Consider the following 25,498-nt stretch of genomic DNA (forward strand, 5'->3'; position numbering starts at 1 on the left):
CAAACCCGATGGCTGGTAAATGTGGGTGCCTGATTGCAATCCCTTACATGCCTAGTTGCAAGTAAGCCCTGCTGAATTCAGTGAACTTCCTCCTTGAAAAGTTTGTATAATATTATAGCCTAAGGCAGCAGAATTCAAGTGACTTTCTAGGTTAATTGGAAATTCCTCTGCAGGACCAAAACTGCTCTCTGGGTCTTTGGTTGGTTCAGGGTATGATGGCAGTTGTGCCACTCACCTACTTTCCAGTTTGCTTCCTGTTATACCAGACAAGTGACTGAAACCAAAAGCTGTGTGTGTGCAACAAACACAAAAACACACTGCACAGTGCAAAAGTTCTTCAATTAAAGCCTGGTCATCTGGCAACGCATTGCAATGTAATACTGAGCGCCTTGGAGGAAGGCTATTTATACAAATGCAGCATAAATTAGCATAATTCTGCGTTTAATAGTCACCGAAAGCCAAATCTACTACCCTTGTATTCTCTTAGCTCCATGTTTGCATGTGGATATTTTGATGATTTTTTTAAAATGTGAAAATATGCTTTGGTGCTTGGCAGAAATGGTGTAATACTAATGCTCTAATCCTTTTCTTTTTATCCAACGCTGTAGGAGAAGAAAAGATACAAGGAAACTTTTGAGGTGTTGGAAAACGCTCTATCAACATATATAGGAACTACAGTGGGAAACTTGGCTGACAAGTTCGAGAAATTGAAAGAGGCTAGGTATAGTGTACATTTCCCCTCCTCAACTAAAACATTTCCCCCAGCGATGGGTTTCTGTTGTGAATCACAATTTTTAAAAGGTTCTTCTCAAAAAACAAACCTTGATCTAGCATTGTTTGGAGAAGAGCCTCAATCATTTTGTCGTTTAAAAAATATTTTGTTTTTTAATTTGTCATTTTAATGCAGTAGAACAGTGTTTGGTTGCCAGTAATGGTCAGAGAGTTCAGATTTTAGTGAGTTTCAGTGACACATTTCCTGCCTTTTGAAGTTGAGTCACTGGCTGGAGGCTTTCTTCCCTGAAAAGTGCATACAGCTCAAGGAGGAAGTGAGGAAGAGCATCACTCTTCCAATATCCTCCTTGGACAGCTGATGGTTGTCCAAGACTCTTTGTACTTCTGAAATGTTTATCTTCACTGGCATCCACAGGTAGCAGTAAAGCTGAGCAGAGGGGAAGGAATGATGCAGGAGAAAAGCCAGGCCACAGCTTTACAGGGTGCAGCATATAAGCAGTAAGGCAGGGGTGGGCGAGTTACAGGCAAGGATCCTATTTCTTGCACCCCATGTGCTGTCAGAAATGTATGGCTCAGCCTTCCTGGTAGGTAGATGTTAGGAGCTAGGAAGCTACTTCCTAAAAGCTTGAGCTGTTCCAGTGACTGCTGCCCAAACAGCCAAGGGCATAGCAATGACACCAAGCCATGAAGTGGACAGGCTGGTGTGCACTGACCTCTCTTTAAGTGAGGGAGCAGAGCGCCCACCCCTCTCACCTCTTCACCCAGGGATCTTGCCTGATGTCCCAGCACCAGATGTAGAAAACAGCTTCAGTTGCATCATAGAAATAAAGCTCCTTGAAGTTCCTTGTTTTGGATAAGTGAAGATAGACAGAGGAAGATGATAGACAGGAGAAGAAGGGCCTTGCATGAGAGGCAGGGTAGAGAGGATATCTCAGGGTGGGAGGCTGGGGGAAGAGGGGGAAGCTCCCAGTTGAGAGCTGGGAGGGTTTACTTTTGTGTGTGTGGAATAAGCGCTATGATACAATTGTGATAGAGGGGTTTGTATTTCCCCCTTTGCTGCTCTTTTCCTTCTCATTCTTGTTTTTTTTTAATTTTCTCTCTTTAGATTAGCTCAGCTTTTATTGTATTTTATGTGGAAAACTTTCAGTAAAAATTGATTTTTTTGAAAAAGAAAAGAAATAAAGCTCCCAGAAGGAAAAAGAAAGAGAAAGTAGTCAGATAATTATGATAGGAAAGGCAAAAAAACCCACAGGTCCGCTGAAGTCCATTGTGATCTCAGGCAAAATTGCTTCCTAGCCTTATCAACCAGTGGCTAATGCTAAATCGATAGCAATGTGCAGCATGGGATAATGCGGTAAAGAAACACAGTGAGTGAGTGGTCAGGCTGGGAATGCAGTGATCTGGTCCCTAGAGAGAGGCCCTACTTTTAATAGGAAGTGAGCCAATGAGAGGGAGAAGTTGCCTCTGGTCTCCTTGGATCAGACACTACTGCTCCCTCAAACCACCATCTGATTGACTGAAATAATTCAAAGCTGGCTCCCTCTGCGCTGCCTTCATCTTGATGTGGGGCAGAAAGTTTATCCTGATGTGAATGGGGATCCAGGATGTAATGAAGCTACGGAGTACCATGGGCTAAAGACAGAAAAGAAGGGGACCCTTTCCTATTGGTAAAAGTTATACCTGCACTTATCCCCTATGTCAGTGATTTGCCCATTAAATAATAGTTCCAAGCAGATAGTTGTTTGGTCGCATACCAGACGGCAGCATTCTTATAGGTAACAGGCTGCCATATATCAAAATTTTGTGTTTTCTTCTTTACAAGGGTATAAAATCAGACAGTCAGTCTAACCAGACAGAAGGCATACGTTATTACCATTTTAATCAAGCTGCATTTTCCATGGTTTTCTGTGCTTTTCCTGATAGTTACACACACAGAGGTGTGTGTGTGTGTGTGTATGTATGTATATATGCATGCATGTATGTATATGTATATATATAAAGTATTCTATTACATATAAAAATGAGAGTACAACTGTTGATAGGGCAGCTTAAATGCTCTATTCATTTTCAAATCTCTTTCACCCAGACAAGTCAGTCTGAATGCTCGTTTTGGAGAAGACCTTTCAGAAGCTATTAAAGTGGTTACCAAAGGATGCCTTGCTGCTCCCCTGTCCTTGGAAAAACTGGAGAAAATTTGGATCGACTATAACGCTTTTCAAGAGGAAATATGTGCATGCAAATGTGTGGTATGTAGAATAGCTTCTGTCCTATTAGCTTTTTTGCTGAGGCATAAACTATAATGATCTCCCATTCCAGGCTTTTTTGTTTATAGTTTTTTTTAAAAAAGACATTTCTGGAATTAACTTGACATGTGACATGTACAGTGATAGGGGATATAATTATGCTAGATCTGAGTTTGCTGAGAGAAGGGGATGCATGGTCTATTATTATAAGAATAACATAAGAATTTTCCCATCCCACACAACCCATTGGGCACAGGGTAGCCAAGCAGGGCTTCTGAGTGCTGGAAATGCAGGAGAAAACTACTGAAAGTCAACTAACAGCTCAGGGCTCTCCCCCCTTTTTTCTCTGTGGGTCATTCCTTGCTTGCAGTACACCTCACATTTTTTCTCCCAAATCCCAAGCCTATAATGTGTTTTTTGTCTGAGAGGGTCATAGAACGTGGCTTGGAAAGGGCCAGATAGCTGAGTTAGAAGTGTTTTGATGAAAGTTTTAAGTAACATAACAACTCTCAAATTAGCCAGGCAGCATGCAGCCAAGGAAAAAAATGCCACTTAAAGCTTGGAGACTCTAAGAACTTGTTGTTGTTGTTTAGTCGTTTAGTCGTGTCCGACTCTTCGTGACCCCATGGACCAGAGAACGCCAGGCACTCCTGTCCTCCACTGCACCCCGCAGCTTGGTCAGACTCATGCTGGTAACCTCGAAAACACTATCCAACCATCTCATCCTCTGTCGCCCCCTTCTCCTTGTGCCCTCCATCTTTCCCAACATCAGGGTCTTCTCCAGGGAGTCTTCTCTTCTCATGAGGTGGCCAAAGTACTGGAGCCTCAGCTTCACAATCTGTCCTTCCAGTGAGCACTCAGGGCTGATTTCCTTCAGAATGGATACGTTTGATCTTCTTGCAGTCCATGGGACTCTCAAGAGTCTCCTCCAGCACCATAATTCAAAAGCATCAATTCTTCGGCGATCAGCCTTCTTTATGGTCCAGCTCTCACTTCCATACATCACTACTGGGAAAACCATAGCTTTAACTATACGGACCTTTGTTGGCAAGGTAATGTCTCTACTTCTCAAGATGCTGTCTAGGCCTGTCATTGCCCTTCTCCCAAGAAGCAGGCGTCTTTTAATTTCGTGGCTGCTGTCACCATCTGCAGTGATCATGGAGCCCAAGAAAGTAAAATCTCTCACTGCCTCCATTTCTTCCCCTTCTATTTGCCAGGAGGTGATGGGACCAGTAGCCATGATCTTCGTTTTTTTGATGTTGAGCTTCAGACCATATTTTGCACTCTCCTCTTTCACCCTTAATAAAAGGTTCTTTAATTCCTCCTCACTTTCTGCCATCAAGGTTGTGTCATCTGCATATCTGAGGTTGTTGATATTTCTTCCGGCAATCTTAACTCCGGCTAGGGATTCATCTAGCCCAACCTTTCGCATGATGAAATCTGCATATAAGTTAAATAAGCAGGGAGACAAAATGCAGCCTTGTCGTACTCCTTTCCCAATTTTGAACCAATCAGTTGTTCCATATCCAGTTCTAACTGTAGCTTCTTGTCCCACATAGAGATTTCTCAGGAGACAGATGAGGTGATCAGGCACTCCCATTTCTTTAAGAACTTGCCATAGTTTGCCATGGTCGACACAGTCAAAGGCTTTTGCATAGTCAATGAAGCAGAAGTAAATGTCTTTCTGGAACTCTCTAGCTTTCTCCATTATCCAGCGCATGTTTGCAATTTGGTCTCTGGTTCCTCTGCCTCTTCTAAATCCAGCTTGCACTTCTGGGAGTTCTCGGTCCACATACTGCTTGAGCCTTCCTTGTAGAATTTTAAGCATAACCTTGCTAGCGTGAGAAATTAGTGCAATTGTGCGATAGTTGGAGCATTCTTTGGCACTGCCCTTCTTTGGGATTGGGATGTAGACTGATCTTCTCCAATCTTCTGGCCACTGCTGAGTTTTCCAGACTTGCTGGCATATTGAGTGTAGCACCTTAACAGCATCATCTTTTAAAATTTTAAATCTAAGAACTTAGATAGAGCAATCAGACATCCCAAAAGAATGGTAGCTGTTTGTCAACTAGCATACTTTGCACTCCCATCTCTTCCTGCTGCAATGTGACCTGTGCTAGCCTGTATTGTGGGCAGGTAAAAAACCACAGCACTTCTAGTTCCAGTGATTTTGGATTGATGCCACTACCCTCTTGGTGTGTCTGTGAATGCATTTGCAGATCAGGACTTGCTGGAGAGTTTTTTCTCTTGCAGCTGAAGCCCTTCTTTACATTTGGTAGACACACAAGCACCAGTAAATGTTGGTGGTGATTCAGTAGTCTTTTCCTTATACACCCTTTGTAAACAAACCTTTGGACCAGCCAGAGGCCAGTCTCACAAGCAGTAGTTTGTGTGAATTGTTTTCTCACTTAACTGGATGAACTAACTTTCTCACTTAACTGGATGAACTAACTTAGTTGGTCTTTAAGGTGCTACTGGAAGGAATTTTTTTCTTTTATTTTGTTTTGACTATGGCAGACCAACACGGCTACCTATCTGTAACTTAACTGGATGAGTTGCAGGTACACTTTCCCATGAATATAATATATTCACCTCACTACCTGAAGCAAAGGACAAGAACATTAGATTGTAAAAATAATTTCTTTTCTCCCAGCTGTCACAGAGTTTGTTTCTTATGAGTGTGTATCTGTAGCAATCCAGGTGGTGGTAGTTCTATAGCCCAGATGTTCTTGCCATACAAGTAGGGTCAGTAGGCTGCAAAATGTTTGAGAGCATCAACCAGGATAGTAATCTGAAGCTGCTGTCTTTGCTCTTCATCTGTAGTTAGCAAAGGAAGAGCTCTACTTAAGTCCTTGAGAAACTGTCGGCTTGCTTAAGTATACACTGAAGCCTGACTGCATCTGAGCCTAGTGATTTTTCTAGCTGCCTTCAGTAGCTCTGTAATTGCAGACAGCAACCAGAAAGATGCCTCAGTGCTCCCTTTGCATTCTGGGCTTGGTTTAGTTAGGTGGAGGTAAATTAGAGCGTTCTCAGATGGATCCCTCGCTAGAAAACTGAGCTACACAGAAAACACAGTTTCTAAAGTAAAGACTACCTCTTAACCATTGAAAAGAACAATTGGCCTTACCTGTGAAGGGGATACCATGCGCATGTAAGAAGCCACAATGATGGCAGATTACAGGCACATGGGATTGGATCGTTTACTACTCCCTAACCTAGCTCCCATAGTTCTTCCTTTTTAAAAAATCCTCTCCCAGGATGCAAATGGCAGCCTCCTGAGGCTAGATGGCATGCAGTTAATTGTGCTTTCTTCTCTAGGTGGCTACTACTGGGATAGTTTGTTCCCTCATGGCTTTGGCATACATACACCAGAATCAGTTTTGAAAACATTGTAATAACTGCTTTCATGGGACGAGGAAGGATAGGGATATAATTTGTTTCTAGCAAATTCACAATGGGGACAGCCAGCTTTGGTTGTTGATTGCCCAGATGTAGTTTCCCCTGAGTCTGGGAAAGATTGTGCACCTGAACAAAATGCAGCAAGTGTGCTTCCAGAAAGAGACCACTGCTCTTAGATGTTTAGTGTGTACTTTACGGTTCAAATGCAAGACTGTGTAAAAGTTAAGTTAATTTTTGCATGATTTGGCTCACCACATACTCAGTAGTCTATTGCCTTGTGAGTGAATTAAGAGAGTTTCGGAGGGTTGATTTCTGACCTTGCTTTTCCCTTCAACACAGGACGAAGTGCAGAGCTTGATTCAACGTAGAAACGAAGTGCAGGAGAGCTTGTATTCTACAGTGCAAGAATATATTATGGAAGTGGATGATTTACCTCTTTCAGAGCGCTTGGAAACATTGCAGGTTGGGAACAGAGCTGCATGCATGTCCTATCTGTGCACCATTTTGTTTTTTTAAAGTCGGCCACCTTGTGTCAAAAACAGTGTTATGCTGGTAATGTCCTGTACATGGTAACATGATAGGACATCCTATCAAACATTTCCTTGCTTCTGAAGGTATATTGATATCACATTCTGCTGTGTCTGGTGTCCTACTGGAGAATGGTGGAAGCAGAGGGTGTTACTTATTCCTGTTCCCCAACGCTTAGTCCACAAAGGCTAGAAAAATATACATAGAGTAGAACTTCATGTGAAATGTTACATGCTGTTAACCAGTCTAGGCGCTCTTTGAAATAGATGTGTAGGATGAGACATGAACCAATTGCATACTTTGTGCCTATCTATAAAATAGGTAAAGGGACCCCTGACCATTAAGTCCAGTCGTGGATGACTCGGGGGTTGCGGCGCTTATCTCACTTTATTGGCCGAGGGAGCCGGCGTACAGCTTCCAGGTCATGACTAAGCCGCTTCTGGCGAACAAGAGCAGCGCATGGAAACGCCGTTTACCTTCCAGCTTTTGTGCTTTCGAACTGCTAGGTTGGCAGGAACAGGGACTGAGCAGCGGGAGCTCACCCCGTTGCAGGGATTTGAACTGCCGACCTTCTGATCGGCAAGCTCTAGGCTCTGTGGCTTAACCTACAGCGCCACCCGCGTCCCATTTATAAAATAGGTAGTGTCTTTTACTCAGCATATCATAGTCTCTTAAAACATTTCTGCATCCATTTGAGTTACACAAAGGTGACTGCATCTGGCATAGCCAATGAGGGAATTTTTCTCTAGTGCGGTACAGTACAGCAAATGTTATGTTAATCTATGCCCACCAGGTGGCAGCCTGCAAACACTTTGCTGAGAGCTGCAGCAAACATACATTTTACTGTGTGTCTGACAAGCCTTTATAAAATTCAGTGATAGAATTTTATTCTGTGATAAATCAATGATTTATCAGGTCTGGTGTTCATGACAGTTTGAACCCCAAGACATAGCGGACAGTTTGCAGCACTCTCAGCAACAATCCTCCCCCCCCCCCCACCACCAAAAAACCCTGTTGCGTCAACACTTGGAACTGGGCATTTGAAATCATTTTTATGTTGCAGGATGTACAAAAACAGACTTCAGGACAGCAATTTTCACTATTTTTTTCCTTCCTAGGATGTGCCCAAATTTCTCTCCCTTCTGCTTTGTAAAATATGTATTTACCACAGTTCCAAAATTACTCAGTTATTTGTTTTTTAAAATTTTTTAGCAGGGGTCTTTCGCTGTTGTCAGGGTTGTGTGTTCAAAGGCAGCATGGTGTCTTTGGGCATCAGATTGGGGATCAGAGATTTGAGCTGTTAGAAATGTTCCATCTCCATCCTTCCTCTCTCGTGACCATTTTGCTTAGATACTTTGACATGTTTTCACATCTTGGGGACTTGTTCCAGCCTCTTGATTTAAGGACCGTGTTGCATTACACGTGAACCCCGTTTTTCTTCAGGTTGCTTGGTACACTTGGAAGTCCAGGGACAGTTGGGGGGAGAGCACAGACTAAGCTGGTTCCCTCCTCCCCAAGAACCATTAGAGAAATGCTCATATAACAAAGTCCCCAAGGCCCAAGGTGTCTTTGTTTCATTTTATAGTATATAGCTTTCTTTATTCAATATAGTCTTCTCCTACTTTCTGCTCCCCAATCCTGTTGTTCTTTACCTTTATATTCCACAGAAATTGCAGGATTCCTTGGAAGTCGTATATGGTCAGGTTTATGAAGTAGAGAGTTCTGAAGGAGCTTTTGAGAAGTTCGCTGAGTGGAAAAACATTAAGTTGGAGGAATTCAGTAGTGTCAGAAATGCCACAGATGCTTCTCTGCAAAATTTGGTGACCTGTTTCAGCAGGATAATCCAGGTAAAGACAATGTTACTTTGACTTAAGACAGGTCTTGATTTCACATGGGTGAAAAAAGAGAGAAACGCTTTTTGGCTCCTTCCTTATCAACCCTATACAGTCCCTGTAAAGTTCAGATCATGATTTTGGTCCAAACTGCATGTTATGTTGCTGGAAGGTCTCTATGTATTACTTTATTTTGTAAAAGCCGTGGCTGAGTGACTACATTTAGCTGCAGAAAGGGACAATTTGTGGCCCTGCAAGTTTTCCCTTCTATGGTTAATGATATCTCTTGGACAGGGATCTGGATCAAGCCTATATGGTAGGGTGGGGAAGAATATTGGGCTTTCCCTACACTGTGACTTTAACCCAGATAAGGACCTTTTGTCATTGCTTTTTTGGTGGGTGGGTGGGGGGGGTCACATTGGAAGGTTCAAATGTGGAGCTCCAACATAATGTGTAACTTGTCCCTTTGACATTAGCTATCTAAATTGAGATTTGCTGGCCAATGATTCTGGGGTTTTTTTTGGTAATGGAACATGGGAAGGGTTACTCTGATGAATGGGTACTTGGCCATTTCCCTTTCTGCTATTGTTTTGGCTCTTACTTTGGGCAGATTTTTGTGTTAAAATATGAAACGAAACCGTGTTTATCATTAAGTGGATACACTGTTGGGTTATACTTGGGAAGCTTTCTAGGAACTTGAAAGGTGAAGTGGGAACATAGCATTCATGTGATGTAGCATACGCATTGGAGCAGCTGATAGAACATTCTTTTACCACTCTGAATTTGATGACTAGGGAAGCTCCTATTACAGTCTTTGCTCCGTAACCTTTGACTGGGTGATCCACTTTTATATAATCATCCTTCCAAAAAAAATTTTCTGGGGAAGCTTGCTGCATTCAGTGATGATAATGATTAATGATCACTTCTAAGCCCATATAAGTTCTTTATAGAGCTTTTTAAAAATTCAATACTGTTCCTGCCTGCATGCTCACAATTTAGACATGAGGCAAAAGGAAATATAAATGTGGAGGGTAGAGGAAAACAAGCATTGGAGCAGAATATTCTCTTTGGCAGGAAGGGGAGAGAGGCAAGCCTCCTGCAACTGCTGCTTCTCTGGGCGATGGATGGGGTCAGACTGACCTCCCCCTTTCCATTCCTTTCTTCCTGGGAGGCAGCTATCCCAGTCATCTTTTGTTCCCTGGCTGGTGACAGAGACCGGAGTGTGCTTTCCTTCTGTTCTGCAGCATCAGGACAATTTACAACAAAATCACCAAATATAATATCGTTCATGCACGTTCTACAATCTCATGTTCTTTAGCACTAAGCAGCAGTAGAAAGTATGTGTTCCTGTGCAACTGGACTACACACACATTATTAAAATTCACACATTAAAAAAATAAAACTGCTGTTGACTCGAAGTTTTTGGTAAAGTAGCAGGAAACGTATGACTGCCTAAAGCTTTAAAGGGACAGCATCTGACACACCTCTATAGGGAGGGCGTTCCACATTTTGGGGGCCATTATTTACTTTGCCAACACTGTTAATATTTGTATAGATAACTCCTTTTCTCTCTTAACTATTTACCTTCCAAGTTCTTTGACATGACGTCAGGCATACTTTTGAAATCTGAGGATGTAGGTGACAACATGGATGAAGTTCTCAAGAATGCAGAGTTGAACATTTCTCAGGAATTGAACATTTTTCTAACTGTAAGTTAGCTTTCTTCTGTTACAGTACTTTTGTAATGGCTTCATGTCTTTTGGGTAAAAGCCATGTCTGAAATTTCCAGTGGAATGTTAGAAGCAGGATTTCCTGCAACAAAATTCCTCAGTCCTAGTCAAATACTGAAAGACCATAGTCACAAATCTACCAGTTAATTTAACATGGTGGCCTGTAAGCTAAAATCTCACTTTGAGAGGGGGTGGGAGTTGCGGGTTGCCATCTTTCCTGTGTTTAGTTAACTAGTTTGTCCCTGAATTGAAGCCAGCAGCTTTCTTCTCCCCTTTTGCTTGGGGCCTAAATGGATGGGGGTGGAATTGAATTTGGTAGTCACTAACTTCTCCAGGCCCATTTTCTTCCTTGTTTCTTGTCTTCTTTGCGGCTGAAGAAGTAGCAAGGTCTTTTTCTCCATCTCCCCTGAGGCCATCATGAGGGTTTGAGTAACTTGCTTCAGGGTATGAATGCACTTTGCCATACTCATCTTCTGAGCCCAGCAGGTGAGGCTGTGACTAACCCCCATTGTGGGGATCTAATGAGGCAGTTATTTCCGCCCTGCCCTGGGTTAATCACAATTGCCATTGGGGGCGTGAAGCGGTGACCCCCCCCAGCAGTGATCCCAGGGTAAAGGGGTTGTTTGAGGGGAGGCATTGGCCATACGCCAATAGGTTGTCATTGCTCTCCCCTGCGACTGCGGCGAAATGCGGGGTGGGCTCTCTGCTTGAACAGACGTTCTCCAGAGCCAGCCCAATCCCACTCATTCTGGATAATCCTGATGTTCTCCAGCTCCCTGGCCGGGACTGGGAGGGATAAACGCCCAATGCCTAAGCCAAGGTATCCCTACATCTGAAGTCTTAATAAAGTTGTGGCCAATTTTAATCCCATAACATAGTGTCTTGAGTCATTATTTAACCCGGGGGTTGCCTAGGGTTGGGGGGACTCCGCCTGTCCATGCAATCATTGCCATTTCTGTTCAGCTGCAGTTCAGCTTCCACTGAAATGTATGTTGTTTTTCTTACAGTCCGCTATGGCCAAAACTAAACTGTTTAATTATATAACCAATTTCGGCGCATTTCAGTGGAGAGGGGAAGTGTAAGAACCAATGCAGAAAGTAACAATAATCTACATGTTTGCAGACTAAGAAAATAATTATAGTGAGTGCCGTGACATTCTCAGACATCCCTACCCCAGAGTAAGCTGCATAGTCCCCCATTATCTCCAGGAGCCAAATGCCTTGATCCAGCTAGGGAAGACCACTTAATGCAAGTAGGCTGCCATGCTGTTGTTGCTTGCTGGATCAGCAATTGCAGAAATTAATTGGATTCACATAGTGTTGCTTTATATGGAACATTCATTTGAAAAGCTGCTTAGCTTTGCTCAGCCTTATTTCTTCCTTCTCTGAAAATATTTTTAATGGCTCCATACATAATTTCAAATCAAAAGATGGTTGGACTTAAAAGTGACTGTTGAGGGGCAGCAGAACATACCATACCCAAAGACAGTAGTAAAATACACAAACTCTGAATGTTTTTGACGTGTACTCTACACTTGGTTTTTAATACATTGTTAACTGTTCCAGGTAGAAGAAGCCAAGATAAAAAGCAGCAAACCTCTGATTTACAGTTCAGCCAATGGTTCAATTTGCAGTTCAACTTGTGGTCCTTTTACTGCAGCCTGTTGCAAAACAGGAGTCCAGAATTATTTCTGATTGAATCATTTGACAAACTCACCACACCAGAGCTGCTGAACATTGGGGTGGAGGTTATGTCCCAGGGAAATGTCAAACTACATTAATTTAAACTGCTTGGTAGCCTCTACTTATTTTACAAATAAAAACTGATAAGCCTTCCCATTAAGAATAGCCTTCATGCCTATAGGTGTTGAAATCCTCAACCTTCATCTAGCTGCAGGTATGTTATCTGTATGTTCTTGTCTGTTTCCATTTAGGAGCTAGATGAAGCAGATAAAAAAATAATCTTGAACGTGTACAGTGAAGTTATGCAGAAGATCAACCAAGAAAGCAATCTCTTAAGCGTTATATATCACAAGTATCTGGACAGCATCGAGGTCAGTTTGTCATACTTGGTTATTTTTTTGTATTCTCAGAATTAAAGCAGACCACGTCTTGAAACTTTAGGAAAGCTTTTTGGTGATACTGTTTTGTCAATTAATTGCCCTTCAGCCACTTCAAAAGAAAAATTGGCTTGTAATTATAAAATGACCCATTAATAGATTCCTCTAAACTAGATATTGTTTTATCGCTGCCTAAAATTCAGTTGCTATTTAAGACATAAAGATGAGTCTAATGTGTGCAAATAGCAATCTTCATTGAAACTAATTTGAGCAATGAAAACACTCTTCTTTCACTTCCATGGTTTCTTTGTGTTTTTTGTTTTACACTTTAGTTCAAAAAGCAGATAGTGGAGTGGCTGGAGACAAGTCCCAACATTGACGTTTTGCTACAGATTAAGAAGAAAGTGAAAAAGCTGAAGGCTCAGCTGAGGTGGAAGTTGGTTGAAAAAAACAACTTGGAAGAAGTATGGAAATAAGTGTTGTTTTTAAAAGGCTTTTCCGAAAGATAGAACTAGCGGATGAGGGAGAGCATTCTGCCCCTACCGTCCGTTAGGAAAAAAAATGGATTGAGTATGTGGGAAAAGCTGGTATTATCTGGCATTTGAGGAATCTCATTTTTGAACAAAGATGTAATTTATTCACATAAAACTTAAGGCAAATAAAATCCGAAGGAAAAGTAGATTAAAACTATGTAGATCAGACAGTGTTTCTCTCATTGCTGAGTGGGTGGGATGTCAGCAGTGAGCTTGTGCAATAATGGGCCTATAAAACAACGGGATATCAGATTTTCCTTCTGTGTGTGTGCGCTTGCGCACTATACTGATTTCACACTATCCTAGCATGTGCTCTCCTCAGGATATCAATGGCTGCTAGTAATGATGGAGCACATACTGCTTCCATGACCAGAGGCACTATGCCTTTCAATGTTTGGAAGGCTGCCTGCATCCCTTCCGAGCTTCTTGGGTGTTATGATTTGCAGAAGGCACCCTCTTGGGAGTTCTCAGGAATGGCTTCCTGTGTGAGGGGTTTCTCTATGGCAGTACCTGCGTTGCGGAGCTCTCCACCCACAGAACGGTCTCCAGATTCTTTATTGTACAGATTTTGCTGTAGGCTGAAGATGCAAGTCTTTACCCTGGCCTTTGACAGTTAAGGTGTTTTGTTTGTGGGAGGGACCAACCTCTTTCACAGAGTTTATAAATTTGTCTAGTCCTTTTTAAATCTAGTGGTAAATCTAGAGAGTCCAGCGGAAGGGAAGCAGTTCATCACATTTAAGAAATGCAAGCTCGGAACAACAAAAGCACATTTAACAGTTTTCCATTCTCTAATAAGTTCACATTGAAAAGTAGTCTTGGTCTCATCTCAGTTGCAGCAGTATGGGCATCTAAGGCCCCTTTCTGGTCCCCATATACTATATTGAGTATACTATAACAAGAAGTTGACACTATTCATCTTCTTCTGTCCTGTCCTTGTGTGTGTGGTGTTGTGTTGCATGCTGTGTGTGTGTGTTGGGTACCGGCACAGAAGTTGCAGCTTACTTTGTTAGGGACAAGTAGCCTTTCAATTAAACAACAGCAGTAATCCAAACCCAGGACAACCTTCTGGGATGCTTTGTATCAGGGTGGCCAACTCATTCTGAGAAGTCAGATTCTCCCTCCCCAGCTTTCAGTAGCTTGGCTCCCAAGCTGAACTCAGTGAGCTGTTTCTTTCCTGGCCAACTGAAGAAATGGCTGATAGTTTTGTGAATTAGCCCAGGCATATGAAAACATTTATTAATCCTCATGAATAAGTTGTTATTTCTGAGAAGAAGACATTGGTGACAGTTCGGCCATAGAATTGAGTCCCGGTGCCCTTTCCAACTGTGGCATTTTAATTTTGTCTCCACACCACTTTCAAGGAGTAAGAAAGGGTATTAACCTAACAGATGGAAAGCAGGAAAGTACATCCAGTGGCTCAGGCCTAGAATGTGTTACTGAAAACCAGTAGTTATTCTCAATGTATAATAAGATGGTTACCTGATACAATAATACCTTAATCCTCTGAGGTGATGATTTTATATTTCTACCTTTTAGTCTGATGATGACAGCGAGCCCAAAATGGCAAAAATAAAAGAAGAAATAACTGGACTAAGAAATAATGTATTTGAGGAAATATACAAGGAACAAGAAGAATACGTAAGTGTTCATTTGAATAAGCACCATTGAAACAAGTAATTACATTGAATAAACTTTTGATTTTTCAGAATGAATTGCATATATTCTTACTGAGTAGGATGAAGAGGATGATCATTTCTGAATCTAGTGAAGGCATGCTTACGCACGCAACTTGTAAATTTAAAAAGCTATCACGAGTGGAAAAATGGTTATAAACTTCTCTTATCAAAAACCAAGGGCAAACCAAGGGCATGTCCCTTTTATGGCTTACTCTGGCTTCAATGTATTCTCATCCCTGTTCTTTGAATCCATGTACACATGACATTACCTACAATCCACAGGTTATATTGTAGTTTCTACTGAAATGCTGTGTTTTGATGTGGTTTTCCCTGGGTCAGCTTTACTCCCTCGTAACTATGCCGTGCATGGCAAATCCCATACAGGTGTACCTTGGAAGTCAAACGGAATCCGTTGGACTTACAAAATGTTTGGAAACCAAAGTGCGGCTTCTGGTTGGCTTCAGGAAGCTCCTGCAGCCAATTGGAAGCTGCGCCGGACGTTTGGGTTCTAAAGAATGTTCGCAAACCAGAACACTCACTTCTGGGTTTGCGGTGTTTGGGAGCCAAAACATTTGAGTACCAAGGCGTTCGGAATCCAAGGAACGACATTACTGTGGAAAGGTTTGCTGGGGGCGGGGGGAGGGAGATGTGGTGTGCAGGAGAAACAAAAACTGAACTATCTCCAGGCAGCAGCTGAGGAGGATAAAGGGTGTAGAGTGCTGTAAAGAGGCAAAGAACCAAGGAGTGCAAATATCGTCCCAGCAATTCAGAGCCCAGAATGCACAAGCTACCCCCCCATGCCTCTTATACTGCTCCCCCCCCCCCCGGTGTATCAGTTGCACAAGTTGCCTCTCACCAGGGGGGGAAAAAGGATTGCTGGCTTTTAAAAAGGGTGGCTGGAGGCAAGGTAGAGGGGTGTGTAAAATGCAGAGCTAGAAATGCCAACCAGTCAACTCTAGTGTGTTCCCTTGGACTTTTAGTCTCTTACTCGGGAGTAAATCTCATGGCTGCAAATGACAAGTACAGGAAGATGATTCGGGGGGGGGGCACAGACGTGGGATAACACCTTCAGTAAGAGTGAGTGGAGGGCCTTTACTTTGTGTTCAATGGAGTAGCTGTGTCTTCTGTATCATAAAGTGTATGACTTCTGCATTTGGGAACGAGTATAAATCCAGCAGTACCATGTGAAGAGGAATCTAATTACGTACTGATGCTTATCTGTGAATCACTTCTTCATTTGCAAATTCACTATTTGCGTGCCACAGGTTAATCTAGTTCCCAACATATCGCTGTGTTCTGTTTTCATGCTGAGATGGGTATTGCAAAAATTTATCTCTTAAATTAGGAGAAGCTCAATCAGTTGGTACAGAAATGGTTCCCTGAGCTACCGCTTCTTCATCCTGAAGCAGGAATTCTACAATATATGGTAAGAATATATTGGTATATATATTGAGAAAACTCCTAGTGGATATCGGTAAGGAATTACCAGCTCGGTGCCTGTGGGTGCCTGGTTGTTGGCATTCTTGTCTTGTTCTGGATTGGTGGGAGTGGAGAAGCTTTTCTGAATGTAGAGCAGGTACTCAAGTATTCTTTGTGTGGGAGAGAGGAGGAATGTAGAGATGTGTGGTCTCTGAAAAAGAAGGAGAGATGTAGTTGTGGGAATGGAGAGGTGGATGTAGTGCTGTTTATATGCGAAGCATATGAGACATTTGAACACAAAAGAGAGTGCAGTGTGGCCCACCTCTATTATTATTATTGTTGCTACTGGGAAATGCCTCCTGCTATTGACTGTAACAGCATCGTATGGGTGTGTGCGGGGAATAACTATTATGTGACCTCTGCAATCATGACCAGTAGGACATAGCTTACTTGCCATGCTAAATATTGAGTGTGGAGGCCAAGAGAGGAAACAGCAATGGTTTTACACTCCCTCAATCTGTGTTAGGTCATGTCCCTCATGGAAGCCATTTTGTTACAAATTTGAGGCACAGAATGTGCCTGCTGGTTCCAAAAAGGTTGTTGACGCCTGTTCTAGGTTATGATTGTTAAGTTCTGCATTATTTTTATATATTAGCCATCTGCCTGGCCTGCCATTCCTTGTGACCAGGCTGTCTCCAGGGTGCTTCTTATCCTTTATCCATTCGTTCTTCTCAAAAATTTGCCTGATGGTTCTGTTGCTGTTCATGGTCACCTTGTTTTGCTGGCAGTAAAGCCAGTAATGTGATTTCCTGTTAGACCGAAAGGGTAAAATGGCAGGTCTTGTTTCTCCTGTTTTAAGATCACAGCAGCTTCTGGGTGGAAGAGAAAGGGTACCATTGTACTAAGATCTTGTTTTTTTTAAATAACAAAATTGGGATGGTGGGGGGGATACTTCGATGTGCTGTCAACTTGGCAGAGAAATGCACCAGCCCAAAATAGGAAGTGGTTTCTGCACATTCATGGGAGCCTTAGTTTGTAAATGAAAAGACAAACAGCCCCCAGCCCCCAAACCCCCCTCTCTGCCCCTGCCACTGCTGCATTACAAGAACCTAGGCTCAGTGGTTTCCAAGACCAGTGGAATTATGGTGTTAGTTGACAGGAAAGAAAAGGAGGACATTGGCCTGTTTTGACCAAGAACAGCTTATAGTATATGGTGGATACCCATTTAGTGTACCCAACAGGATTGAGGGGAGTGCCACCCTCCACAAGGTCAAAAGCTCACTTCTTTGTGGAGAAACCCCTTTTTCTCTTCTCCAGAAACCTTCCCTCTTGCTTCAAACCTGAGACCTTTATAGCACAACAAGGAAAGTTTCAGGAGGGTTGGGAAATAAAGAGATATGGCTACCTTTCCCCCTAAACAATGCTGCAAGATTCCTGCTCCAAGATAGTTGTGGAGCCTTGGGCAGGAGAGCTCCAGGCCCCAGGATACAGGTTCCCCACCTTGTTTATTACCTATAGATAATGTGGCTCTATTCTGTGATCTACACATATTTATATTTTGTGCAGTGTTGGGATTTATAAGTGATTGGCAAATTCTGTTTGTTCAGAACTCAGGAGGACTTCTGACAGTCAGTTTGGAGCGTGATCTTCTAGATGCCGAACCAATGAGAGAACTGAGCACCAAACGTCCTCTGGTTTGCTCAGAAGTTCAAGGGCAGAAGGTTCTCTTAAAGGTATACTTTCAAGTTCACTTTATAAAAAGCTAGTAATAAGAGGCAAGTCATTGACTAAACTGGAAAGCTTTCAGGTTTTGAGATATCATTATTAAACATCTGGGTGCTTGTTGGTCCTCTGCTAAGCCGAAAAAACACATTTCAGGTCTCTAGAATGTGATTTTGTGCCTGAGCAGCTAAGCACTTGGGGATTTTTGGAGCCTTGATCTTTGAGTTTGAAGAAATCAGCCTTTTAAGTCTAGTTTATGGAGAGTTAGGCTTAGTTACAACCAACCTATTAGAAAGCTCATTTTCATACAACTTAGGAACTTTTTGGGATTGCGGAGGAAAGTCTCAGTTCTTAGTTTCATATACAGAAGCTATTCATATAGTTGTCTGAATTACAGCAAGTCCTTCTGGACAGATAAAAATCCTTTCCAGTCCTATTATTTTAACTGGTTCCTAGGTTTGCCTGGCGCCATCACTGTGAAATGGGATGAACATAACACTAATCTCAGTTGGTATTTGTCTTGGATTTGAATGGATTTGATGTATGTGCCATTATTGTTTTAAACTGTTTGTGTATTTATACTTGTTTTTATATATGCATGTTATATTGTAATTTGCTTCGTGATGTCTCTTGGGAAGTGATTCACAAATAAAAGAACTAAGTAAAATAAATCACAAAGCAGAATACAATAGATGCTACGAGAAAATTGCAGCCGTCTTGATATTTTATAGCCCCACAGCTTTTAAGGTTCACAAAGTAAGAAGTAGGTATATGCATTGCATCTCAAATGCAGTGTACAAGTTGTTCATACACTTTTTAGGGACTTTTTAAAATGAGAAAAATATTATTTCAAAGTATACCTATCCAATTCATAGCCAACTTTTTTTTAACCACCTTAGGGATATGCTGTGGATATGAATACTGAAGCTGAAGTGATAGAAAGAGCAGCAAAGTATCACAGACTCTGGAGAGAACTGAAGGAAGAATCTGGTTTGATGCAGCTGATGTTTCTATTTTTATGCAAGGCAAGTTAGAAACTGTCCATGCAGTCATTTTTTTTAAAAAGAAATCTTCTAACCTAATACTTTTAATCAGTAAGCCTTTCTATGATGAATAAAGGTACATATATACTTTGAGATTGATTGATTGATTGATTGATTGATTGATTGCAGTATGTGTTAAGTAATTGTAGAAATGTTGCAGTAATTTGATATATGATATACACATACATACTACTTTTTGTGTCCATTAAGTCTGATCCTCTGGCATACCTGATGGTCCCATATTATGCTGAAGCAAGCCTGGGCATATTGCAGACTACCGCACCTTTAACTCCAGAAGTAAGTAATGTGATTGGGTGGGAGTAGGGTGGAGAGAGCGAAAGAAAACCCCCCCTATTCATTAAGATGCTGATTAACTCAATTCTTACTATAAACTGTTCCATTATGGTATGTGGTGAATCCAGCTTTTCAAAACCAGGGCATTTAGTGCTTCATTTTTTGCTTCAATGCTCTGTTTGTCTTCCCACCCCAGTTTCTTTCAAAAAACAACATACTTATTTGCCATATTTTAATATACTGTATATTAAGTGATGGACCCGGGTGGCGCTGTGGTCTAACCCACTGAGCCTAGGGCTTGCTGATCAGAAGGTCGGCGGTTCGAATCCCCGCGACGGGGTGAGCTCCCGTTGTTCGGTCCCAGCTCCTGCCAACCTAGCAGTTCGAAAGCACATCAAAGTGCAAGTAGATAAATAGGTACCGCTCCGGCCGGAAGGTAAACGGCGTTTCGGTGTGCTGCTCTGGTTTGCCAGAAGCGCCTTAGTCATGCTGGCCGCATGACCCGGAAGCTGTACGCCGGCTCCCTTGGCCAGCGAGACGAGTGCCGCAACCCCAGAGTCGTCTGTGACTGGACCTAACGATCAGGAGTGCCCTTTACCTTTTCTATTAAGTGACAGTCTGATTCCGGTTGCAGTACAGTTTACTACAGGAGACTCTGGTTAAAATGTCACCTCTTCTCTATAATTTGTTAATGAGTTCTACAATGATAACAAACAAACTGGTATCGGAAAAAATGAAATAAATTGCTATAGTCCTGGTACAACAAAGATTTATAACACAAATGTAACACCAAGGATCCAAATGCAAAATATAAGCATAAAACCCTTTGCATTTTGGCCAAAAGGTCCCATTGAGTGGTCACTAATGCCCCCATGTACCTATGCTTCATTTTTGTTGTTGTGGGCTTTGCTGCATGCTCTCTGATGTTTTTCAGACTATTCTGAATTTAGCAGTTGCTTAAAACAATTGTAGGCAAGACATTTTTCCTCAATCTGGAGTAACTCATTGATTGAAGATTAATCCTGACTTACAGCCACATTGCAAGGAGTTTCATAAGTGGCTTTGTACCTACTTCCAATGGAGTTTATGTTTGAAAGACTAATGGGACTCTTGAGGTTCATCTCTTATGATTTTTAACTAGGAAACTTTGAAGGTGATGAAAGGAGTAGCTCGTGGTCTGCATACGCTACACAAAGCTGGTATAATCCATGGATCCCTGCATAAAAACAACGTATTTGCTGTAAACCGAGAGCAAGGAATTGTTGGAGACTTCGACTTCACCAAATCAGTGGTAAAGAAGCTATCCTTTAAATATAAACAAATGAACTTCTTCCTTGTTGTTAATTAATTCAGTTTCTCTGCTTTTGAGCACATGCAAAATCCAATGGTTTTCCAATTGGATTTTATTTGGGGGGGGGGGCAAATCTTAAAACAATGTAAACAAAAAATGAAGTGTAAATGTGTGTGTGTGTGTGTGTGTGTGTGTGTGTGGTGGTGGTGGTGGTGGTGCTGGAGGCAATTGACTCTGACCTGTCCTCTAGAATGCTGCTACCAGAATCTCCCTCTCTTCTTGCATTCCTAGAAGCGTTAAATGTGCAGCTTCTATAACACACTTGCTAGGTAACGTGAGCTGGTCTGAGGAAGATGCACAGGCATTTCTCATAAAACACAGCAAACACAACAGTTTGCAGACTAAAAGCAAAAACATCAGTGATAGCTGGTCGGGATTGAAACTCAAGTTCGAAAGGCCTGTCTGATTAATACAGTTTTTAGAAGGTGTCTAAAAACAAGCAGCGATGACTCCTGCTGAACCCACATTGGCAAGGAGTTCCGCAGGGTTAGGGCCAGCCACGCACTCATTAAAGTGCCAGTAGCCCTCCACTTAGCAGAGCTTTGGCTCTCTCTGGTAGAGAATGAAGGAAGGAGGTGCTAAACGCATACCATGTTAAACACAGAACACGACTAGAGGGTATGCATTATACAGACACATACCCTTTCTCCTGGTGTCAGAGAGAGTTAGTGGCATATGTGTGTTCAGTGCCCAAAGTGCCACTGCACTGAGAATGGAAAGGTGGCTATTGCAATAGATGCATTGCTTCCTCTCTCAGTTCAGGAGGTAGGATGATTTTCAGGCCTGTTGCCTAGGCTAGCATAGATCATCTGTTTTATAGGCAACGTTCAATTGTAATTCCAAGCTGTGGGGTTTTAATTTTTAGAGTCAGCGTGCTTCAATGAACTCTGTGCTCCTGAATGGCTTGAACTTAATTTCTCCTGAAGTAAGGCAGGGACAACCACCTTCTCCCGCTTCAGATATGTACGCTTTTGGTTGCCTCCTTTACTGGGTATGTAGCTCCTCATTTATAAATGCAAAGGCTTCGTAATGTAATGCAGGCTGAATTATTGTGTTCCCTAAAGTTGCAAGCGAAGCTGTGAGCGGAATTGCCAGAACTGCTCGAGTGTGAAAGTAGATCTACATTTATTAGTCTTTGTTTTGTCCCTTTGATCATCTACAGATTTTAGCCAGGGGCTCTCATTTTCCCCCATTTTGCTTTCTTAAAGAGGTTGTCAGATTGTTCTCTGAATTTGGGAATGGATATGAATATGAAGTGCGATCAGCTTTAAGCGTGCAACAGAATGAAATGGTAGAGTAGGCTGTGCCTTTTCAGACTGTAGGCAATGAATATCCCATCTTTGCATGCTGCCCCTTATCAAGGCCCCATCTACATTAAACATTTAAAGCAGTATTATATACCACTTTAATCAGTCATGGCTTCCACCTTTGAGTTCACTGTTAGTATATAGGGACTTACTAAGAAATCTAGACTTTGTGTGAAATATAATTCATGTTGCAGGTTACATATTTTACTTATTTGAGACAACAGTCAAATGTACAGTGGACCCTCCAGATACGATCTTACTTCATTCCAGGGGTCCGTACGTACCCCGAAAAGTCCGCATCTAGAGGTGCCACTTCTGCTCACGTGCGTAGCGTGATAGAGTGCTTCTGCGCATGCGTTCGCAACCCGAAAGTTACATTACCTGAAGGTAATGTAACCCGAGGGTCCACTGTATATCTGGTTTTGTGCAGCGATTATTTTTGTCAAGGACGCATAAATTTTAGGTCAGCAGAATAAATGTAGCACAAAGAGCTGTAATTGGGCGGGGCGGTAAATATACAGTGAACTGTGATTTGCTTACCTTTTTTGTTCCCTCTTTAAACTGGAAGTGACTGTCAGAATAGAATGGGCTAACATATTTTGGTTTTCTAGAACTGATGTTTGAGCTAATTTTGTCATCTTTTAAAATTTTAGCTGGTTCTTGGAAAACAGGAGTTTAAAATAAAGAGAGATGGAACTCCTGAAGTAGATGGCCACTATATGGTATGTTTGTTTTCTTATCTACACGAACTATTTCAAATAATAGTGCAGAACTGCCTAAATCATTTCGTTTAGTTAATACTAAATGATGCATCTGGGTGCAAGATCAAAGTGCAACAATTGCTGGTGTAAAGAATAAGGAATGTGGTCCCTGATCGTCAGGAAAATGGAAACGTATCATTTGGAAAGTATTATGAATGGTAGGCAAGTGTAATTAATGGTAAAGTAAGGCTAAGTAATCTGAATATCAGACATGCCTGTACACTGACTCGGGGAAAATGAAATTGATGCCTGTGCAAACAGGAATGTTTTTAATTTTCCTCTGAAAGTGAATAGTGAGGACTCAACTCACTAAGGGAGGGCATTCCACAAATAGGGGACCACCACTGAGAAGGCCCCGTCATAGGTCACTGTCAACTGGGCAACCCTCAGTGTAATTATAGTAGTAATCTCTGCTGCTGTCTTGAAGGTGCTAAGGATTGCTAAGCACTTCGCTTTCTAACAGTACATATGGGTGATAGTTCCATAAGTGTGTCTGCTAGCAGTGATCACGCCCATCCTCCTGGCATAAACCCAGGTTGCAGGCAAGAAGCTGCCCATCTCTTCCTTGGTGGAGAAAGAAAGGGGACAGGTAACTTCTCTCTTCCAATCCAGGCTCATGGAAGAAAGGGGTGGTTGCTTCTGCGTCTTGGGTGCCTTACAAAGTGTTGATTTTGCTGATTTTGCTACTTTTCCCTGAATTCTGGGATTCTTATGTTAATGCTCTTTCCCCTGGACCACAGTTTTATGTACTGTTTCTGGGTATTTGATATTTTTATTACTGTAAGCCACCTGGAGTTTTTTTTTAAAGGCAGAATATAAGTATTTCTAAAATAAATATGAATTATCTGCACACGTCACAGGACTTGGGCGGGTTGGTGAAGACCTCAAATAATAATACGTTTTTCTTTCTTTCTCTTTAAGGACAATAAAGTTAAATCTCTGCTCACGAAACTCCTCTGCTTTAACAATCGAATGACCTCAGAGGAGGTGCTGAATGACGACTGTTTTCTGTTGCATGAAGTGATCCCTGTTTCAGTGGAAAGTGAGCCAACTGAACCTGGAAATGGAGAGGCAACAACAGAAAATGAAGTTGTTCTGCCTGCCATCAAAAACTATGTGATAGAACCGTTTTCAGATAATACAAACAGTGATGCCTGTGTTTAAAATGCAAAGCCAAACTAGATTAATATAAGTTGGGTCCAAGAGGTAGAGTTTTCTAGACTTGTAACTTTAAATGGCAGAACAACAAGATCTTGAAAATTTATATATATTTGTTTCCTTCTTTAGTACATATATTTCTTTTAACAAATTTGATATGCATCTAGGATAGTTGCTAACCAAGCCTGAGTTTCAGTTTTGCAAACGCCTAATTTTCCTATCACATACCTTTCCCACCTGCCTTCCAGGGTTACAGGTATTCCTTTCCTCAATACAAGAAACTTCCCAAGTTGTTTTAGGGAACTGTTTGCTTAAGTTTCTGAGCAGAAGGGACTGCTTTTCAGGGAGAAGGTAGAGCTTGGCTCCAGTGATCTGGCACATTATCCCCGTTAAAGAACTTGCTGGCATTAGCAGTCCTGAAAGAGTGGAGTCTACCACTTGGTTAGTCAACCTAAAATTAGGTTCTTTAAAACAAGCATTGAAAAGAGCCGTCACAGAAGATAAATACATCAAAACCTAGAAATAATACATTGTGCCATATTCGTTGATGAGCAGCGATTGCTGGATTTGTTGTTTGTTCACATTTTTACAAGGATGTTGGTGAAATACTTGTGTATAGAACATTCAGTTTATTTCCTTATATTTCTCCACCCCCTGATCTGTTTTGGGAAAGAGCATTTTTGAGAAATGAGACTTCTTTGAATAAACTTTTGAAGCGAGCCGGCAGTTTACACTTGTGGTGTTCTTGGGAAATCTCTTACAAACTTTTAAGAGGCTGGATATGAAAGTACTTGACTTCTCTCCCCCCCCCCCCCCCTTTCCTTATCTGTTTTAACTGTTGTATCACAGTTTCGCATCTGACCACTAGGTGGTGCTCTTTACTTGGTCCTTTTGAGCAGGATAGCTGCCAGAAACAAGTGTGTGGCGCATACAATAGGGAACAGCTCGTGACTGGGTCAGGCTGGTCATATAAAAATGTGCATGCATATATATATATTGCACGATGCAGCTTTAAAGAATGTACAATGCAGCTTTTTAATATTGGGAAGAGAAGCCATTTCTAAACATTTGTAAAGCTAATAAAAAATGGGACTGGCAAAAAAAAAAAAAATGGGACTGGCAAAATGCTTATGAACAAACCGATCCATTCTTAAGGAAATCAGCCCTGAGTGCTCACTGGAAGGACAGATCGTGAAGCTGAGGCTCCAATACTTTGGCCACCTCATGAGAAGAGAAGACTCCCTGGAAAAGACCCTGATGTTGGGAAAGATGGAGGGCACAAGGAGAAGGGGACGACAGAGGACGAGATGGTTGGATAGTGTCTTCGAAGCTACAAACATGAGTCTGACCAAACTGCGGGAGGCAGTGGAAGACAGGAGGGCCTGGCGTGCTCTGGTCCATGGGGTCACGAAGAGTCGGACACGACTAAACGACTAAACAACAACAACAACCATTTCCCCCCAAAGTAATTTATCTTTTGATCAGTGTATATAAATAACAAGCAGCTTCATTAAAAGGCAAATCACATAAAAACACTACTAAAATGTAAAGCTACTTCATTCCAGTTGATAAAAAATTGTGGAATATGGATGAAGTCCATTAATCATACTTGGAGTAGACTTCAGTGGGTTCACTCAGACTAAGTTGGATGTTTAGAGTTAAGAAGGTGTCAGATATACTATGCAACACTAAGAAAACCAACCTAATATTT

General features: G+C 41.9%; 1 protein-coding gene and 1 long non-coding RNA gene across 9 annotated transcripts in view; one reads left to right on the forward strand and one right to left on the reverse strand.

Moving 5' to 3' along the window:
- STK31 (serine/threonine kinase 31) overlaps positions 1-24,506 on the forward strand; it is a 39,480-nt gene extending 14,974 nt beyond the window's left edge. For all 8 annotated transcript variants that reach the window (XM_079947985.1, XM_079947983.1, XM_079947982.1 and 5 more), the window contains 16 exons: positions 609-721; positions 2,819-2,978; positions 6,714-6,836; positions 8,570-8,749; positions 10,327-10,443; positions 12,398-12,517; positions 12,856-12,987; positions 14,593-14,694; positions 16,078-16,158; positions 17,759-17,884; positions 18,773-18,898; positions 19,127-19,213; positions 20,352-20,501; positions 21,427-21,552; positions 22,522-22,590; positions 23,551-24,506. In XM_079947985.1, coding sequence (XP_079804111.1) covers positions 609-721; positions 2,819-2,978; positions 6,714-6,836; positions 8,570-8,749; positions 10,327-10,443; positions 12,398-12,517; positions 12,856-12,987; positions 14,593-14,694; positions 16,078-16,158; positions 17,759-17,884; positions 18,773-18,898; positions 19,127-19,213; positions 20,352-20,501; positions 21,427-21,552; positions 22,522-22,590; positions 23,551-23,793 — 2,055 coding nt within the window. In that variant the 3' untranslated portion in view covers positions 23,794-24,506. The remainder of the gene's footprint in view (positions 1-608; positions 722-2,818; positions 2,979-6,713; positions 6,837-8,569; positions 8,750-10,326; positions 10,444-12,397; positions 12,518-12,855; positions 12,988-14,592; positions 14,695-16,077; positions 16,159-17,758; positions 17,885-18,772; positions 18,899-19,126; positions 19,214-20,351; positions 20,502-21,426; positions 21,553-22,521; positions 22,591-23,550) is intronic.
- Positions 1-25,498, reverse strand: part of LOC307199932 — a 121,368-nt gene that overhangs the window by 27,478 nt on the left and 68,392 nt on the right. The gene's annotated exons all lie outside the window — the stretch shown is intronic.

This window comes from Podarcis cretensis (genome assembly GCF_951804945.1).
Source record: "Podarcis cretensis genome assembly, chromosome: 12".
Classification (NCBI taxonomy): Eukaryota; Metazoa; Chordata; class Lepidosauria; order Squamata; family Lacertidae; genus Podarcis; species Podarcis cretensis.